Genomic DNA, 19,742 nt, shown 5'->3' on the forward strand with positions numbered 1-19,742 from the left:
GCTGGCACCCTTTGCGCCTCCCCTACTCGCGGGGAAACCCTGTTTTGGGGATCCGGAGCGAAGTGGGGTGAGCGGCGCGGTGCTTTGAATCGACTGCTTCTTTCACGGAGTGAAGCCACATTGCTGTTGTCGGAGAGCGCTGACTTTTTCCTGTGGACAATTGGATTTTAAACGACTGCCCGTGAGTAGAACGGAAAACTGGATCTTGAAACACTTTAATTTGGCGCCGAAGCGGGAAGGCTCTAAACAGGAAGTCCGCCTCCCGTTTTGTAAATAGATTGAAGCAAAGATGTTACAAGCTAAAGTCTTTGAAAGCTTTTGATAAAGGATTAAATTCCCACCGGACAAAAATATATAACCCCTCTTGGAAGCAGGAGAAGAGGGGGGAAGTTTTGGATCTAGTGTGCCTGCAGAAGAGAGTGAAAATCAAACTGCCACTGCTGTGAACCTGGAAAAGGGCTGCCAGATGACGTTCGGGGAATGTTTATTGACAGAACGGATTTGACAGCTAGCTAAAATAAGAAAGGCACTGTTTCCATTGTCCTCTTCTGCGTTTAAAAATGGAGGAAAAAGTAACTGAAAATTGAAACTATTGTTATTTGCTTGAGTTGTGCTTGAAAGAATTGATACAAACGGAGACTGTTTCCCTCTAGAGGGAGCATGTGAAACTGTTACAGGAGTGCAACAGGGAGATCTCCAGCTGCAAGATAAGATTCTGAAAACTAGAGTCTGACCTTGGATTATTCAAAATGTTGATAGAAGCTATTGTGACTGTATTATACAAGATAAACTACTCGCTGGAACAGCTCCATAAAAAGACAGATGATACGATCTCTAAAATTGACAACTTGGAACAGAACGTGATTAATTTGAGTCAAAAAGTGAGTGTCAATACAGAAACAATCCAGGATGATGTGAAAATGATGGAGAAAAAGGAGAAAGCTGATGATGTGAAACCAAAAGTAATACAAGCGGGATCCTTAATTTCTCAGAAGCAAATTGAGGATTATAAATTGAGGTGTTTCATGACTGAATCTAGCAAAAGTCAAATTTTGAGGCTAGGATCCCGGCTTGGATTGAAGAAGGAAAATTGGAAAGAACCCTCTATCCAGGGATTGACTGACTTTTGGGACATGGACTTGGGTTTGGAGGAGCTTGACGTTTTGGGGGGTCGCTAGAATTGGAGGAATCTTGAAATACGTTCTGAAACACTCTATGGACTTTATTTTTAACTTTGGAAATTTGGCTGAACTGTCCAGAAGGAACAAAAGTATTGCTAGGCTGGAGTTTTCCCGAGATCTGCTCCTGAGCATCAAAGAATATGAAGAAGACCTGCAGAAGGGACTTGGAAGAGATTTAAGAGCCTCGGATATAAGGACACCAGGTTGATGGATTATATGGAACTGACGGAAAGGACTGGCAGAATCCGAAGCCAGGGAGAGGAGATAGTGGAAGATTACTGGAAAATTTAAAGTGTTTATTTAGAAATTTTGTTAAAGTAATGACTGTTAGAAAAATGGTGGAATGATATTTTATGGATTTAGCAGAAATGCTATAAGAAGTTGGGTGTATATAAGTAATTTACCTTTAATGGGAAAAAAGGTTAAAGAATATGTTATTTATAATATGACAGAAAATAGAGAAAGATGGAAAGGATTTGCTGAAACAAGTACTAGAAGTGGGATACAAGAAGGGAGGTGTGAGGAAGTCGAGGAAACAAGGGAATGAAGGACAGAGTATGGAAAAGGAGAGATGTTTTTAAATTGTTTTTGTTTTGCTTTGTTTATGTGCTTAGTTTAATGGGTTTAGGGTGGGTTTGTATTGTTTATATATTGTATTGTTTTTGTTTTTCTTTTTTCTTGTTTTTTTTCTCTTTTCTTTTTGGTCTCTTCTCTCTTTTTTCTACTTTTTTGTAACTTTTAAAAGCAATAAATATTATTTAAAAAAAGAAAAGAAAAAGAAAGTGGGTGCTGAGATAAGGACCCACAGCCTCTCACCTGAGCTCCGGCCGGCCCCCAACCAGTCCAAAGGACACAAAGTCCGTCCCTGTGTTCTTCTTCTGCCCGTTGTACACCAGCATCCCTGCCAAAAGCACAAAGGAAGGTGAGCGGTTTCTGCGGGGCATGGGTTTGCTCAGCTCACAGCTTCAGCACCAGGGAGCTACTTGCAGCCGAGCCATCCTCCGACGCCTGGAAAAGGCAGCCTGGCTGGGGTCCCCAGCTCCATGCAGTGCTCAGAGCCCTCCATTGCCACCCACGCAAGTGGCCTATTTGTGGACGAGCCACAAAAGGTGGCGCCCACCAGCCTGCGAGACCACGACATTGTGCTATGCTCCCTTTGGCACCCAAACCCGCAGCATGGCAGGCGGGCCCCACGGTGCAACAAGAGGATGCCAAGATCCACCTGGGCTTCCTGTCCCTGGGATGCAACACGGCGCCACTTCCTGGTAAGGAAGGGAGAATGTTCCACCTGCTTGGGCAAGGAACCGGGGTTAGATATGGCCTCAAAAGAAGCAGCCTGGCTGGCAAGGCGTTAGGCGGATCGGTGAGCAGGTGGATAGGGACCGGGAGGGCTGCTGAGTCCCGGGGTGAAGACACAGTGGCTCCGCCAGTGGACTGGTTAGTTTGCCAAGGGGCACACTTTTCACAACACACACGCGGGCACGAGGCTCCATCGCCGCAAGGGTTAAGGGAGGCGCCTAGGACTGGCTAGAAAGGAAGCGGCAGCCCAGCAGAAACGAGACTTACCTGAGTAAAGCATGAGAGCTGGATAGGTAGGGGAAAGGAGGGAGTAGAGATGAAGGGGGAGGAAGAGGTACGGAGGAGAGAGAGAGGAAGAGAGACGGAGAGAAAGGTAAGACGAGTTGGGAGGAAAGGCAAGTGGGAAAACGAGAGTGTTGAGAGAGAGATTCCCAGGAAAGAGAGCACTCGGGCCTCTGCCAGCGAGGAGAAAGGTGGCTGGTCGTACCCCAAAAAAGGACCAAGGAGCTCATATACTAGGTAAAAACCAGGGCACCCCAAAATTGTTTCAAAAAACACCACTTTTCGATTGATCCAGGAAAAAACGCTGCATTTCGGAAATCCCTCCCGGATGTCAATTCCGCCTTTGAAATCCCAATATGGCAGCCCTATCGTATACTGTACTCGTGGGGAAGCTCTGGAGTGCCTACATTTGAGGGGGGGGGGCGACACACAGCAGTCCTGCCCCCAAGGGCCTCCCCACCTGCCCCAGCACCTCCGCTTACCGTCAGGTGTGTCCGGTCGGAAGGTGATCTCGATCGCGAACGTCTTGTAGGCGTCTTTCATGGTCGGCAGAACAAGGAAGGACTGAGGATTCTGGGTGAAATATGGCACCACCCGCTCTACAAGCAGAGGAAGGGCAGGGGGTCAGGGGACTGGGCAGCTACAGCCATTTCCCAGCTCCCTCATCCTTTCTAGTTGAGGAATGGCCGGCTACCTGTTTGGTCCACTTTAGTCACAGGAAATCCCACTACTGCCACCACACCAGGTTGCATCATTGCCCAATATTGCCCAATGCTGCCTTCTCTGACTGGCAGCAGCCTTCTGGGGTGCTTCCCCCCTGCCCAGACACTCATGCTCCTTTAAACTGGAGGTGTTCAGGGGTTGAACCCACGGCTTTCTTAATGCAGCTGAGTGGGGGCCCTTTCCCCACACATCATCCCTGCTCAGAAGTCCCAGCAGGATTCGAACCAGCAGCCACCACCAGGCTAGGAGGCAGGAAGCAACAGCCCAAGCAAGGCTTTTTTTTTTGCACCTGGAACTCGCCAGAACTAAGTTCTGGTGCCTTTCAGATGGGCACCGTTGTCATGATAAGAGAGCCATTCATGGTGAGCTCCGACACCTCTTTTTCTAGAAAAGATAGCACTGCCTGGTTCTACCCTGACTGTGGCTATTCAAAGGCACAGTCCCCACAGCCAGAAGGGGAAGGGGAAAGAGAGGAGATTCCCCTCTCAAATCTGGAGAGCCCCAGAGGGAGATTTCTCCAGGTCAAACTCTGGAGACCAGCAACTGCCTGTCCCCTTTCTGAACATTCCTCTCATGGTTTGGGTGGCGGCGGCAGAGAAACTGATTTCGGAGGGAGAAGAGACCCGCCTGCTGAACTCACCGCGCACTTTGAGCATGGAGAAAGCCGTCACCTTCCCTTGCCGGTTAGATGCCGTGCAGACGTAAATGCCGGTGTCCTCGGGGCGAGCGGACGGGATGGTCAGGACGTTGCTCTCCACGCGGACGTCCTTGGGGAGGTCTCCCTCCAGCTGGAACACAGAAGCGGCCCCCAAAACCCTCAGCAGGCTCTTCCCGCAGGGCACAGCCTGCCTTGCAAGGCAGCCCAGCAACCCTTTGTCTTTCCTTTGCCGTGTGTGCCAACTTGCCGCTCTCCCCAGAGGATGATTCCGCTCTTCCCCACAAACCCAGGGGGCTCTCTGCCTTTTCCCTTTTCTGCCTTATCATTATTTATCTCATTTTGCTTATAAACATACTTACAAAGAATTAAAAAAAAAATCCCAAAATGGTTTGAATACAACAAGTATTATTATTATTATTAATACAGTGGAACCTTGATTGTTGAACGTTCTGGCTTTTGAATGCAGACAACCTGGAAGTGAATGCTTCCGTTTTTGAATGTGCCTCAGAAGTTGAATGGCTTCCGAGACACATTTCTCCATCTTTTTCAATGGATTTTGCCGACAGGCAATTGTGCCTCGGTTGTCAAACATTTCAGAAGTCAAATGGCCTTCTGGAATGGATTATGTTCGACAACAGAGGTTCCACTGTAATACTATACAGCCCTTTATCAATAGATCCCACGGCAGTGTACAACATTAAAAACACATTATAGAGCACCAATAATAAAATCATAATGAAAAGCATAATGACAGACATCATAACAAAATAATCATATTAACAACTGCCCCTCCCCTGAGCTTTAACAGGCCATAGGCCTGGGTAAAGAAGACTATTTCTGCCTGGCACCTAAATAGATAGATAGATAGATAGATAGATAATAGATAGATAAATTTATTGTCATTGTCCGTATATACACAGTATACACAACAACGAAAATCAAACACCCACCCAAAGACCGGGTTCACATACACATTTGCACGTATCTCCAACACTCTCATCCTATTCAGACATAATCTATAAAAACATATCATACTCCAGAATGTAACATAACCTATTAAAGGCATATTAAAGACATGTAATGAAGGCTCCAGGCAGGACTCCCTGGGGAGAGCATTCCACAGTCAGGGAGCCACCACAGAAAAGGCCTGTTCTCTTTGTTGCCACTGTCCAAACCTCTCAGGGAGGAGGCACAGAAAGAATGATAATCGTAGGATGTAGGTTGGTTCCTATAGGAAAAGGTGACCCTTGAGGTATTGAGGTCTTGAGCCATGAAGCGCATATAGGCAAAAACCAGCACTTTGAATTGGGGCCCGGAAATTAATTGGAAGCCAGTGTAGTTGTGCCAGGATTAGTGTTATATGATCAAACCGATACTATGCTACATAAAACTTTAAAAACAACAACAGATCTCCAGCTATTACAGAAAGCACATTAAGAGAGTGTGGTGTAGTGGATATTTCTGGATTAGGACCTGGGAGACTAGGGTCCATATCCCCCACTCTGCCATGACTCTCACTTGGTTTCAACCTTCTTTTAGCCTAACCTCACAGGGTTGTTGGGGGACTAGGAAAGGTTCATATCCTCCCCTCGGCCACAAAACACAACTGGGAGACCTTGGGGGCCAGTCACTGCCTTGCAGCCTAAACCAACCTTGTTTTGAGAATAAAATGGGGAGGGAACCATGACACCTTCAAGCTCCTGGGAGGAGAAATGGCAGGAAATAAACGCAACAAATAAAATAGGCAATGGCGTCACACGTTGTCAGCCGCAGGGCCCTTCTTGGTAGGCAGAGCCCACAGAAGGGCTCCCTGCCCCTCTGGAGAGTTACCTTGGTCCAGGTGATATCTGGCACAGGGAAACCGGAAGCCGAGCAAGGGAAGACCACCTTAGACCCAGCGGAGACCTCTTTCACTTCTGGCTGGGCTGCAGCAATCTGGGGCACAGCTGTAGGAGAGAGAAAAAGCAGGTTTGATAACCTGGAGGGAGGAGAGAGAAATGAGGGGTGAATCCGCCCTGCTGGTACTTACATTGGACATGTAGGATGACGTGGGACTGCACCGTGCCAACGTCATTGGTGGCCGTGCAGCGGTACTGCCCGGCGTCCGCCTGCTCCACGCGCTCAATCTTCACCATGCTGCCGCTGGCCAGCACCCCTGGGCGCAGCCGCCCGCCCACCTTGCTCCAGGTGACCTGGGGCTTTGGGTCCCCAAAGGCCAGGCACTCAAACTCCACGGCGTTGCCCACCAGCACGGTCTGCACCGACGTCCGGATGTTGATCATCACCTTGGGCAGCGCTGAGGAGAGGGAGGCAGACAGACAGGGAGAGGTCAGCGGATCCTTGAGGTCTCGGCCCAGTATACCTGAAGGAGCGTCTCCACCCTCATCATCCAGTCCGGACACAGAGGTCCAGCTCTGAGGGCCTTCTGGCGGTTCTCTCCTTGCGAGAAGAGAGGTTACAGGGAACCAGGCAGGGGCCTTCTCGGTGGTGGCGCCCGTCCTGTGGAACGCCCTCCCATCAGATGTCAAGGAAATAAACAACTATACAACCTTTAGAAGACATCTGAAGGCAGCCCTGTTTGGTGAAATTTTTAATGTTTGATATTTTATTGTGTTTTTAATATTCTGTTGGGAGCTGCCCAGAGTGGCTGGGAAAACCCAGCCAGATGAGTGGGGTATAAATAATAAATTATTATTATTATTATTAGTGGGCAGGAGGTGGTCCAGATTCCTGCATTGCAGGGGAGTTGAATTAGATGACTCTCAGGGTCCCTTCCAACTTCACAATTCTATAAATCTGTGATTATAAGACCCCCCCTTATAATCCACACCAGGTTGGCAACTGTGGGGAGGGACCCATTGCCAAACCTCTTCCCTTCCCCTTCTTTGGAGATAAGCTGGAATATGGCCTGAAGTCGGGATGGTCTGAAGACGAGGACTGGGGAATGCATTCTATGGAAGACCAGCTTCTCTCTGATGGACAGCTGGAGGGGGAAGATTTGCGCCCCCCCCCCCTTTTCCAGCAGAACCACTGTTGCTCAGTCAGCATATACTGTACACTGGTACCATGGAAGTCAAAAGGAATCCATTCTGGAAGTCCGTTCAACTTCCAAAACGTCCGGAAACCAAGGTGCAGCTTCTGATTGGCTGCAGGAAGCTACTGCAGCCAATCGGAAGCTGCATTGGATGTTCAGGTTCCAAAGAATGTTCACAAACTGGAACACTCACTTTCGGGTTTGCGGCGTTTGGGAGCCAAAACGTTCGAGTTGCAAGGCGTTTGGGATCCAAGGTACGACTGTAGTTAAAATGCACAACAGCAGTCTACTAACTGGGATTTTTCTGCAGCTTAGTGGCTGACTGCTCCACCCCCCCCTTTGCATGTGGGGTTAGGGGGAGATTGACTGCACTCAAGGGAGCCATTGCCTCCAAGAGAGTAGTAGAGGCCTTTCAGTTGGTGGCTGCCCACTCTGACTTACCCTGGACGGTCAGCGTCGTCCTGTCCTCGGCCACCTCGGAGTAGCTGGTGGCTCGGCAAACGTAGACACCTTGGCACCCCCGATCCAGCTTCTCAATTCTGCAGGGAAGCAGCAAGAATCACTAGACTCTGGTCTAGCTCTTTTTAAAAATTTTATTCATGCATTTCAGATTTATAAAAGGTAAAGATAAAGGGACCCCTGACCATTAGGTCCAGTCGCGGATGACTCTGGGGTTGCGGCGCTCATCTCGCTCTATAGGCCAAGGGAGCCAGCGTACAGCTTCCGGGTCATGTGGCCAGCATGACTAAGCCGCTTCTGGCGAACCAGAGCAGCACACGGAAACACCGTTTACCTTCCTGCCAGAGTGGTACCTATTTATCTAATTGCACTTTGACGTGCTTTCAAACTGCTAGGTTGGCAGGAGCTGGGACTGAGCAACAGGAGCTCACCCCATCACAGGGATTTGAACCACCGACCTTTGATTGGCAAGCCCTAGGCTCTGTGGTTTAACCCACAGCGCCACCCGCGTTTATACACTTCATTAATTTTATATCACTTTGACATTTCAAAACTTGACTTCCTTCCCCCTCTCTCTGTGGTTCCTTAAATTTATTTTTGATATCTCCTGCATATCCAAATTAACTTAATTTGTTCATTTATTCATCTTCTTTAAATATATAATCTTATAAAAACTGCAGGTTATTACAATAATCCTGCCGGTGTTCTCATCTGTTTACAATTTATCTGTAAATATTCAAGAAACCATTTCCATTCTTTTATAAAAAGTTTGTTGTCTTGATTTCTTATTTTTTTGGTAAATTTTGATTGACTGGGGGAATCAGGAGGACCAAAACTTCAACAGAGAATGGGATAAATATTAAATGTATTTGAAAGAACACTGTAAACACTTGAACTCTTTGGCAGGCTTTGAGTAACTCCTGAAATGTTACAAAGACTTTGGATATATTGCAGGACTATAATTTGAATGAAATATAATATGCAGCTGATTAAGATATTTAAAGGACCCATGGAGAAGGGAAGTCCTAAGATTTGGAAGAATCTTGTTCTATTTCAAAATTTAATTGTGATAAGTGTGTGATTTATTTTGTAAAACCAATAAAAATTATTATTAAAAAAAATGTTTTGCCATTTCTGCATATTGCATAAGTTTTTTATCCATTCTTCCTTTGCTAGGACTTCTGCTTCTTTCCATTTTGGGGCAAGTAACATTTTTGCTGCTGTAGTAGCATACATGAATAATTTTCTGTACAGTTTGGGTAGTTCTGTCCCTATAATTCCCAAAAGGACTCTGGTTTAGCTCAGCTGTCCATCAACAGTGACACACCCCTCGGTCCTGTACACCCTCCATCCTTCCCACGCCATCCCTCAGATGCACTCTGCCTCGTACAGAATTGGACCGTTGGCCCATTGGGCTCAGTACCATCTGCTCTCCTTACCGAAGCACGCCATTGCGGATGGTGTGTTGAGGAGGCAGCTCTCCATCCTCCCTGGACCACTCCAGCCGTGCCCGGGGGTCTCCGGAAACAACAGAACACGCAAACTCTGCTGTGCCACCCACAGCCTTTGTGTCTCTTCGTGGGGTGACCTGGATGGAAAGAGGTCCTCCAGCTGCACCTGTGTGGGGAGAAGAAGACAGGATGAAGCTCCCGACTCTTGCCAGAGATACCGAGAGGAGCCTAGAGAGGGGCCTTGTCCGTGGTGGCCCCGCAAGTCTGGAATCAGCTTCTCTCATCAGCCACATTTTAAAAGAGTATATGATGTCAATCAAGATCAATAAAAGGCCTGGTTAAAAAGGAATATTTTTGCCTGGTGCCTAAAGGTGTATAATGAAGGCATCAAGTGAACTTCCCTGGGGAGAGTATTCCACAAATGGGGAGCCACTGCAGAGAAGGCCCTGTTCTCGTTTTGCCACTCTTCGGATTTCTCGAGAAGGAGGCACACGAACGAGGGCCTCAGAAGATGATCTTAGGGTCCAGGTAGGCTCATATGGAAAGAGGCAGTCCTTGAGGTATTGCGGTCCTGCGTTTCGGGCTTGATAGCAAGCTTACAACTGTTTTCATCACAGCAGGACTTGCTCAGCACTTATTTGGGGAAGAGTGCCATTACACATGTGTAGGCCTCTTGGGTGCCATGGGGATTCTCTCCCCCCCCACCAAACAGTTATTTGTAGCACCCTTAAAAAACTACAGCTCCCATGATTCTCTGGGACAATCCATGTGCATTTGAGTGTGCGTTGAATGTATGGCGTGGATCTGCCCGACACGGATCGGAGCGAAAAAGGATTTCCTTCAGACAAGCACCTTGTCCACAGCCTCTACCCTTTCCCTCCCGGCTGCACCACCGTTGAACCTTCCCCGTGTCCTCACCTTGCACTCGGACGTGGGCGACGGCCTCGGCTGATCCCACCCGGTTGCTCACGCGGCAGAGGTAGGAACCCGAATCGTGGGGGGCGGCCGGGCTGATGTGGAGGACGCTCTCGCGCACCGTGGCGTGCCCAGGGAGGCTGCTGTTGGCCTTGGTCCACTCATAGCGCAGAGGGGGCGTGCCGTGAGCCAGACACTGCAGCTGCACCCCCTCGCCCGCCTGCACCGACACAGAGTCCGGAAGGGTGGTGGCGTATGGCGGTGCTGGGAAGGGGGAGAGAAGAGAATAAAGTTCTCCGGGTTAAACAGCCCCCTGCTCTTTTTTAGGGTATTGTTTCCAGGCGCCTCTCCGCAGACAGGCTCCAGCACTAACTTTATTTTCATTTCATATAATTTATACATTGCTTGATCAAAGAGGTTTCGTCAGGCTTCGGAGGAACGGCTTCCTCCCTTGCTTTGGCAGTGAATCAGCAGAACAAAGCAATTAAGAGTCCCTTACCAGTGTTAGGAGAATTATAAGGTCTCAGATATAAAATAAATGTTCATAAATGAACCAGGCAAACACATACATAAATATATAAACCACATGTCTAAAACAGTACAGAAAAACAGTCCTAAAGCCATTTTGACTCTTTCAGTGACCTCAAATATTTCTCTGCAAGGAGGAAGGAAATGGAAAAATCTTTCTAATTGTCTTTGGCCTGTAGGGGCTTACACCTCCCTTTTCAAATACAGTCTGGCAAGTATCTGTTAAGCTGAGCACACTATCAATATGCGTAAGAGATTCAGGAACTGAGTATTTACATACAAGAGAATGGCCAGACTGCCCAGAAAATGCAATCAGTGACCATTATCAGGTATCTGGCAGAAAGAATTTCTGCTGTAGACTGCCTCCTTCTGTGATGTATGTATGCTGTTTCAGGGGGGTGGTCTTGAACTACAGGGTGGGCATTTTCAAAAGTCTATATAAGAGCTTGCACACCAATATTCTGAGTTCCTCCTCCCTCCTGCGTGTGGTGAGTGGGAACCCTGTTGCAACAGTTTAATAAAGATCAGGCTTACTAGCTGCTTTGCTTCTCAATATTCTCTGGTTGGCCTCTGTTATTTTATCCTACTGATAGGGAACCTACATAAGGACTCTATATGGGCTCTTGGGTACCCTATGCGCTGCATTTCAAAAAATGTATATGCCGCTTGATTGCAAGAAGAAAACCTCAAAGTGCTTTAGAAAAGAATGACACAATGAAAAATGAAATTGTCAGTTAAAAACGGGTATAAACAACTATTAAAATATTACTAATAATAATAACGCCCATTATACTCAACACCAGAACCACTGAAGTTAATAAACATGAATAATGATAAACTTAGGTTTATTAATTCAAATGGGTCGTCTTTGACAAAACAACCACACGTTTAAAGCACATCGACCCCTGTGAAGAAGCCTGGGAGCAGCAGTTTATCCTCACCCCCACAGTTACAATTCTCTGCACCCCTTCAAAAAAATAAATCACCCCCAGTTCCCAGGATTCTTTTCTTTTTTGGGGGGTTATTAATTAATTTATATACATTTTAAAAAATTCAAAAGGATAAAACAATCAAATTGTCAGTTATATACAGTTCAAAACGTTTTTAAAAGAATACTCACACACACAAGGATGAAAATCAATGGTAATCTTAAAACCCAGGTGAAAATACCTGCAGTGTTCTACTTATCCACAGAGGCAATTTCCTAAACGTACGTGTTTTTAGCAGGCACCAAAAGGAGTACTCTTATAGGTGTCAACAGGCAGGGAGTTCCAGAGTTCGGGGGCTGCTGCCACGCTACAAGAATGGCTTCTCACCCACGTGGGATGAGCATTATGCAGCGCTCAGAACAGGGCCAGTTCCTTAGCAGGATGCCCTAACTCCACCCGCTCCCTTCCTCACCTTCCACATCCAGCATGATGAAGGCCTCTGTGAAGCCGGCGGTGTTGGTGGCGTTGCAGATGTATTGCCCAGAGTCCTGCTGGGCTGCCCGGGGGATGACGAGGGTGTCGTTCACGATCTGATGCTGCCAGGGCAAGGGGGCCCTCAGCTTGGACCAGTGGATGGTCGGAGAGGGGTCGCCTGGGAAGGAGAGAGCAATGGTTAGCTGCGGGTTAGGGTCAGCTGCGATTCCTGCACCGCAGGACGTCGGACGAGATTACCTTTGGGTCCCAACTCTGAAATTTTGTGCTTCCATGAACAGGACAAAAAACCCAGAACCAGGAAACGCAGAATGTGGCTAACCTGAAACGCAGAATGTGGCTAACAGTAGGCAGTGTGTAAGGGTTAAAAAATAGGTAAAGGATTTCTGGATTGTTAAGCCCAGTCAAAGGTGACTATGGGATTGCGGCACTCATCTCGCCTTTCAGGCTGAGGGAGCCAGCGTTTGTCCACAGATAGATTTATTTGATTTTACTAGTATAAAATTATAACAGGGCTTTTTCTGATTTTTGAAAAATAATTTGATTATCTAAAATTCCTTCATTTATTCTCCATCTAAATGGAGTGCTTTTTTCTCCTCTTAGTTCAAGTAAAACTGGGTTATGATCCGAAAGTGTCCTTGGGAATATATCTTTTGAGGTATATTGATAATTCTCCAGACTTCCATCTCGGGTCAATTTTTCCACTGGACTGATGTGCTTCAGGGAAGAATGTGAATTCTCTGTCCAGTGGGTGTTTAAATCTCCACACAGTGGTACCTTGGTTTAAGAACAGCTTAGTTTATGAACAACTTGGATTAAGAACGCTGCAAACCCGGAAGTAGGTGTTTTGGTTTGTGAACTTTGCCTTGGAATAAGAACATGTTTTGCTTCCTGTTGAGTGTGTTCCATTTGTAAATTGAGTCCCCCGCTGTTATGGGAAAACACACCTTGGTTTAAGAATACTTTGGATTAAGAACAGACTTCCGGAACGGATTAAGTTTGTAAACCAAGGTAACACTGTATATCTATCAGGTCAACATTTTCCACTATTGTGAAGAAAGTTGTGGGTAGTCTCCCTTCCTTTGAGTCAGTTTTTCTTATAGTCCTATTCCTATCTTGGGAGACTACCCTATTTGTATCTCCCATTAGTATTATCTTCTGGTCCATGTATTCAAATAGTTTTTCTTTTAACATTTAATAAAATTCCAATTTTCTCTCATTTGGTGCATATATTCCGTCTATTATTATTTTACCACCTTGGACTGTTATCTGTGCTGCAATTATTCTTCCCCTGTCCTTAAATAATTGCTTTGGGTTAAACTTGGCTTTTATATATAATACAACCCCTCTCTCTTTTGTTTTGTCTAAAGTTACGAAGTCCAATCCCAATCTTTTATTTATCAAGACTCTTCTGTGTCTCCTTGCCACATACACTTGCTCCTAAGGCAGATTTTTTACCAAATGTTTCTGTGCGCTGCTCTGCGTCCCTCGCAAACTGCTCAGAGGCTTCATTCACAGTTAAGCGACATACAAATCTCATTTACCGTATTTTTCGCCCTATAGGACGCACTTTTTCCCCTCCAAAAATGAAGGGGAAATGTGTGTGCATCCTATGGGGCGAATGCAGGCTTTCGCTGAAGCCTGGAGAGCGAGAGGCGTCGGTGCGCACCGACACCTCTCGCTCTCCAGGCTCCAGGAAGCTATCTGCAAGCCTTGCGCACCCGGGGGGAGTTCCCCCGGGCGCGCATGGCTTGCGGGCGGCAGCCTGCAGTACGGAGCACGGGGCGCCCTCCGGAGGACGCCCCGTGCTTCGGGCAGGTGTCGGCAAGCCTTGCGCACCCGGGGGATCTCCCACGGGAGCGCAAGGCTTGTGGGTGGCAGCCTGCAGCGCGGAGCACGGGGCGCCCTCCGGAGGACGCCCCGTGCTTCGCGCAGGTGTCGGCAAGCCTTGCGCACCCGGGGGATCTTCGCGCAGGTGTCTGCAGCCTGCTGCCCGGCGCGTGGGGCGCCCTGAAGCAGAGCGCCCCTCACGCCCGGCAGACATCGGCCAGCCCCACAAGCTCGGGGGACAACAGGGAGGCGCAGCGCCGCCATCCCACTGTTCCCCGACCTGGTTTTGGGGGGGAAATAAAGGAAAAAATTTTTTCCTTTATTTCCCCCCCCAAAAAGTAGGTGCGTCCTATGGGACGGAGCGTCCTATGGGATGGAGCGTCCTATGGAACGAAAAATACGTTAATTACAAGGAAATAAGCCCACTGACTATGTGAAGGCTCAGAGTCCCACCTGCTGCTCTGACCACTGGTTGTCTCTGACCACAGCCACTGACCACAGCCTCCCCAAGGTGCGCAGAGAGATTCCTCCAAGGGAATGCAGACCTTGAGTTGAAAAAGCCCCCCCACCTACCTGTGGCGGAACAATGGAGCCGAGCCGTCTGCCCGGCAACTACGGTCTGTGTCGGGTTCGCATGGATCTCAGGTGCGCCCGGTCTCCCATGCATGGCCTCCACAAGCAATTCCACCTGCGCTTCCGCCGTCCCCAGGGGGTTCTGCGCCATGCAGACGTAGGTGCCAGCATCTTCAAGCTTCGCGGATGAGATCTGGAACGGAAACAGTAGGGGGGCGCGTTTCAAATCTGGGAATGGGGCCACATCTACCTTTGGACCAAAAACAAGCCCCTTTTTTGGCCCGTAAGAACACAAGAGACCTGCTGGATCCGGCCAAGGGCCCATTTTGCCAGGCCCCCTATTCTCACAGTGCCCGCAAGCAGGATTCGAGCACAAGAACAACTCTCTGCTCCTGCAGTTTCTAGCAACCAGGATTCAGAAGTATTGCTAACTGTGGACACAGAGCACAGCCATTGTGGCTAGCAGCCATCGCCATCTCATCTGGTCCACCAAGATGCCTCTGGGAAGCCCGCCAGCAACAGAACCCTCCCCACTGCTTGCTCCCAGCCCCCAGAAACCGACACTCTAAGGTACGTTGTTCCTGATCCTGGAGGCTCCGCATATATCCCCAGTGCATATATACTAGGCCCCTCCTCCTGCTCCCTTGCCCTGCGGACAATGTGTCCCCTGCGACTCACCTGCAGCACAGCCCGGCTGTCCAGCGGCATCACTGTCTGGTGCTCCACCTTCTGCCGGACGCCCACCTTGCTCCAGCGCACCAGGGCCCGGGGCTCACCTGCCCCCAGGCAGTCCAGGCTGATGGACTTGCCCACCTTCAACTGCACGGGGCCCTTTGGCACCACCGAGACGGTCGGCGGCCCTGCGAGTGGGGAGAGGAGAGCCTTGAGCAGCTGCCCCACAGCAGAGCAGAGGAGAGCAGCGCAAACTGACATCTAGCTGTGTGCAATGTCTCCACCGGCATCCATGCCAGTTGGGCACCCAGGAACGGCACCATTCTCTCCACGGAGGTGCTCCTGCTTCTAAATCTAATATCTCCCAGAGGTCAGGCTAAGAAGGGCAGGCTGTTTTGGGGAAGCCAGGCTGCTTCCTCCTGCTCTGGAGGGTAGGACTCAAACCAAAGGCTTCAAGTTACGAGAAAGGAGATTCTGACGAAACACCAGGAAGAACTTTCTGACAGTAAGAGCTGATCAGTAATATCCAAGGCAACACGATGACCAAATACAATGATACGATATCAACAGACACTCTTTATATAATATGAAATATATGAAATCCATAAACAGAAAACTTATGAATCTCTGAAAGTCACCAAATATGCACTCTTAATGGATTCTCTTGAAAACACAAAACCAAATAATAATAACAGAAATGCTTCATAAACTATAAAAGAATATTAAAACAATGACCTGCATATGCACAGTAACTACAATAAACTTGAAATATTATGAACTATGCACATAAACTATAATGTCAAAATAATGTGAAATAAAACCAAAGGTACATACCCCATCTATATGGTAAATGGGTTTATGAAGCATTTCTGTATCCTGCTGTGCTGAAGAAGAATTCCACGAAACAGTAGGTATATCCAGAATCACTGTTCACTACGTCTGTTTGTGAACTACTTTGGCAGCGTTGGACGCCATAAACAAAGGTTTACAGCCTATTTTCACCAGATAAGAATCTGATACATTGCTTCTTTCAGAGACTTGCATAGTCTTTAAAGACTTTCAGAGACTTATAAGACTTATGTTTATTTGGTTTTATGTCTTCAAGAGAATCCATTAAGAGTGCATAGTTGGTGACTTTCAGAGATTCTGTTTATGTGATTTCATATATTTCATATTATATAAAGAGTGTATACTGGTATTGTATTTGGTCATCATGTTGCCTTGGATATTACTATTGTTTGCAACACAGGGGTTAATTAGTAAGAGGTGATCGACAGTGGCACAGGCTCCCTGGGGAGGTGGTGGACTCTCCTTCCTTGGGAGGTTTTTAAGTAGAGGTTGGCTGGCCGTCTGTCATGGATGTGTCATAGGAAAATCCTTGGGCTCACTCGGATTGCCAAACAAAGACACCAGCCGAGTCAAAAGACTATTGCAACAAGACTTCCACCTACCACATGAAAGAAGCAGGATGAAGCCCAGAACAAAGGATGGCTCTTTCCTTCAGATTATGACTTAGCTGTGATGTATACATGATGTGTGTGTAATGCTTCAGTAAGGGTGTTGTGTGTAAAAAAGGGAAACCTATAAGAAAAAGGAGCCATCCTTTGTGTCCTGGGCTTCTTCCTACTTCTTCCATGTGGTGGTGGAGGTCCTGCTGCAACCGTCTTTTGAATAAAGATCAGGCCTATAGGCTGCTGTTTTGCTCTTCTATTTTTGGCTGGTGTCTTTGTTTGGGAATCCAAGTGAGCCCATGGATTTTCCTGTAACAGTTGCTTTAGCTGAGATTCCTGCAATGCAGGACTAGATGACCATGGGGGTCCCTTCCAACAATACGAGGCTATGATTCTATGCCCAATGGCAGGGCCTCCCCCTGGAATGGTTCTAAATAGGCAGCCAGGCAGGGGTGGGAGGGGCAGAGAAACCCACAAGCAGGACCTGACTTCAAGAGCAACTCTCCCTTCCTGTAGCTTCTAGCAACTTGAATTGGCCTCTGTGCTGCCCTTGCAAAACTTTGCTGGGAGGAGGTTGGGGGGCAAAAACATGAATGAGCCAGCTCTGCCTCTCATTGGCTGTGGCTCAGCCAATGACTGGCTCTGGCTCCGCCTACTTTGGGGCATCCCTGCCTTTTACACCAGCAGTTCCACTGGTTACCAGCCGCCACCCCTGGAGGAAAATGTGTCCTTTTTGAGGATGCTTATAGTGTGAGCACTTTTAGCTATAACTATTCTAGCTCTGGGGCGGGCGTGGCACTGTGGGTTAAGCCTAGGGCTTGCCGATCAGAAGGTCGGCGGTTCGAATCCCAGCGACTGGGTGAGCTCCCGTGGCTCGGTCCCTGCTCCTGCCAACCTAGCAGTTCGAAAGCATGTCAAAGTGCAAGTAGATAAATAGGTACCACTCCGGCGGGAAGGTAAATGGCGTTTCCGTGTGCTGCTCTGGTTGGCCAGAAGTGGCTTGGCCCTGCTAGCCGCATGACCCGGAAGCTGTACGCCGGCTCCCTCGGCCAGTAAAGCGAGATGAGCACCGCAACCCCAGAGTTGGTCACGACTGGACCTAATGGTCAGGGGTCCCTTTACCTTTACCTTATAGTGTGAACACTTTTAGCTATAACTATTCTAGCTCTGTGTGCTGTGTAAGTTACCGCCTTCGGGCTTAAGGAGACACTACAAATAAAGTCATTGTAATAGTACCCTGATATTTTCCAGGAACCAAGGGGTTTTCTCCACTCCACAATGCCCACTTACCATGCACCATCAGGTTGACCACACTGTTGGCTATCCCAAATCGGTTGGAGGCGAGGCAGCGGTAAGTCCCCTGGTTCTGGGGCTGGGCGTTGGAGATGGTGACCACAGACCCGTTGGGGCTGATCTTCACATTATCTGTAGTGGGGAAGTGGGAGAGAGAGTTTTTAGTTATTGATTTATATATCAATTGAGAATTCTAGGTGCCAAAATCCCAAAGGAGCAGAAAAGACTATTTATGTATGTGACCACAGCTGCCATATCTATTAGCCCAGAGATGGAAAGAAGATAAAAGTCCCTACCAGAGAAGAATGGCAGATTGTGCAAAAATGGCAAAAATGACCGGAAGAATCAGAAATCAGGAAGACCAAAATTCTAATTAGGAAGGGGGAAACTTATAATCTATCTGAAAAGCCATTGTAAACAGCTAAAAGCGTTAGTGGGTTTGGAATAACACTTGTAGTTTAATGGTGAATTTTGGATATAATGGAGATGCAAAACATCTGGATTATTATAAAAGATGCAGGAGGAAAGGACTAATAAAAGGACTCACAAAGGGGAGGAGGGAAGTCCAAGAGATTCTGTGGAATCTTGTTTTTTATACTGTATGTTGCTATACGATTGTAACATCTTAATTTGAAAAACCAAATAAATAAACTTTACAAAAAAGAAAAAGGAGGTTCAAGTCGGGAGATCATGGGGATGTATGTGTGTGTTGCGCAAAAGGAAAATGCACCAGGAGGGAGGAGGAAATAAGCAAGCTCAGGTTCAAGTTCTTAGTGACTGCAAGCTGCTCGACTGACCCGTTCTAAAAGTTGCTGGCCTGTCAGCTGAGCTGACAGGAGCTTCCCGCACCCCTTCACTTCCTTCCTTTCTTACAGCCCGAGGCTAGGGCCAGGTGGCCATCGCGAGCCCGCCTACCTGGCAGCTGGTTGTTGGGCAGCTTCCAAGAGATCTCGACGGGCTGAGCGCCATCGTGGAGCCGGCACTTGAAGGAGATGTCCGCTCCCTTGCGCACAGCGGTGCTGTGGGGGTCGATGGAGATGACCGGACTCTGGAGACCTGCGGGGATGCAGCGAGGATGAGGCTGACCCACTGGAGACACCGCCCATCTCTCCTATCCGCCCTCCATTCAGCCCAGAACCTTAAGACATACGGGAGGCGGCACTGGCGCTGGCGAGGACAGAGACCACCAAGGAAGCCTCTTGCGGGACAGCTCCACCGCTCGCACGGCAGACGTACTCGCCGGAGTCGGCTGGGGTGAGCTGGACCAGGCGAAGGCGACCACCGACAACCTGTGTGTGCCAAGAGAGAGAGCTACACATCACAGGGGGCTCCTGATGTCTCCTTGACCTACCTCCTCTCCCGCCATTTAAAAAATAATAATATTTTTTATTAATTTTCAATTACATTCCAATTGTAGCCTCATTATAACAATACCAATTTACTAATACCAATCATTCAAATGCCAAATTATATCATTTAGGTGGCCCCCTGTGTGCTAGAATGGATGGTTTTCTTTATTTCAGCGTTCCAAAATCTTATTAATTTCAACTACATTCCAGTCAGAATAACAACCCCTTATACAACAACTGCAATATTAATAACTTGTATTTGTGTTGTCGCATTAAATGAAAATGACTTATAAATTTACAAGCGAGGCACTCAAAACTATATCCTTGCTCTCCCTGTATGTGCCAATTATTCTGTCGGTGGGGTTTCTTCCTGTCCTTATAAAATGTTATACAGTGGTACCTCAGGTTAAGTACTTAATTCATTCCAGAGGTCCATACTTAACCTGAAACTGTTCTTAACCTGAAGCACCACTTTAGTTAATGGGGCTTCCCACTGCCGCTGCGCCGCCGGAGCACGATTTCTGTTCTCATCCTGAAGCAAAGTTCTTAACCCGAGGTACTATTTCTGGGTTAGCAGAGTCTGTAACGTGAAGCGTATGTAACCCGAGGTACCACTGTATCTA

At 47.8% G+C, this 19,742-nt stretch overlaps 1 protein-coding gene across 18 annotated transcripts in view; it reads right to left on the reverse strand.

The window, feature by feature from the left end:
* Positions 1 to 19,742, reverse strand: part of HSPG2 (heparan sulfate proteoglycan 2) — a 230,749-nt gene that overhangs the window by 25,846 nt on the left and 185,161 nt on the right. For 15 of the 18 annotated variants that reach the window (XM_081017900.1, XM_081017915.1, XM_081017911.1 and 12 more), the window contains 15 exons: positions 18,921 to 19,059; positions 18,686 to 18,826; positions 17,768 to 17,902; positions 15,033 to 15,214; positions 14,355 to 14,547; positions 11,932 to 12,111; positions 10,006 to 10,266; positions 9,076 to 9,253; positions 7,619 to 7,716; positions 6,173 to 6,439; positions 5,974 to 6,089; positions 4,126 to 4,273; positions 3,245 to 3,361; positions 2,748 to 2,765; positions 1,998 to 2,082 (listed from right to left, as the gene is read on the reverse strand). In XM_081017900.1, coding sequence (XP_080874026.1) covers positions 1,998 to 2,082; positions 2,748 to 2,765; positions 3,245 to 3,361; positions 4,126 to 4,273; positions 5,974 to 6,089; positions 6,173 to 6,439; positions 7,619 to 7,716; positions 9,076 to 9,253; positions 10,006 to 10,266; positions 11,932 to 12,111; positions 14,355 to 14,547; positions 15,033 to 15,214; positions 17,768 to 17,902; positions 18,686 to 18,826; positions 18,921 to 19,059 — 2,258 coding nt within the window. The remainder of the gene's footprint in view (positions 1 to 1,997; positions 2,083 to 2,747; positions 2,766 to 3,244; positions 3,362 to 4,125; positions 4,274 to 5,973; positions 6,090 to 6,172; positions 6,440 to 7,618; positions 7,717 to 9,075; positions 9,254 to 10,005; positions 10,267 to 11,931; positions 12,112 to 14,354; positions 14,548 to 15,032; positions 15,215 to 17,767; positions 17,903 to 18,685; positions 18,827 to 18,920; positions 19,060 to 19,742) is intronic. The other 3 variants (XM_081017909.1, XM_081017904.1, XM_081017906.1) reach the window with 1 other exon arrangement.

This window comes from Podarcis pityusensis (genome assembly GCF_964106645.2).
Source record: "Podarcis pityusensis genome assembly, chromosome: 8".
NCBI classification, from domain to species: Eukaryota; Metazoa; Chordata; class Lepidosauria; order Squamata; family Lacertidae; genus Podarcis; species Podarcis pityusensis.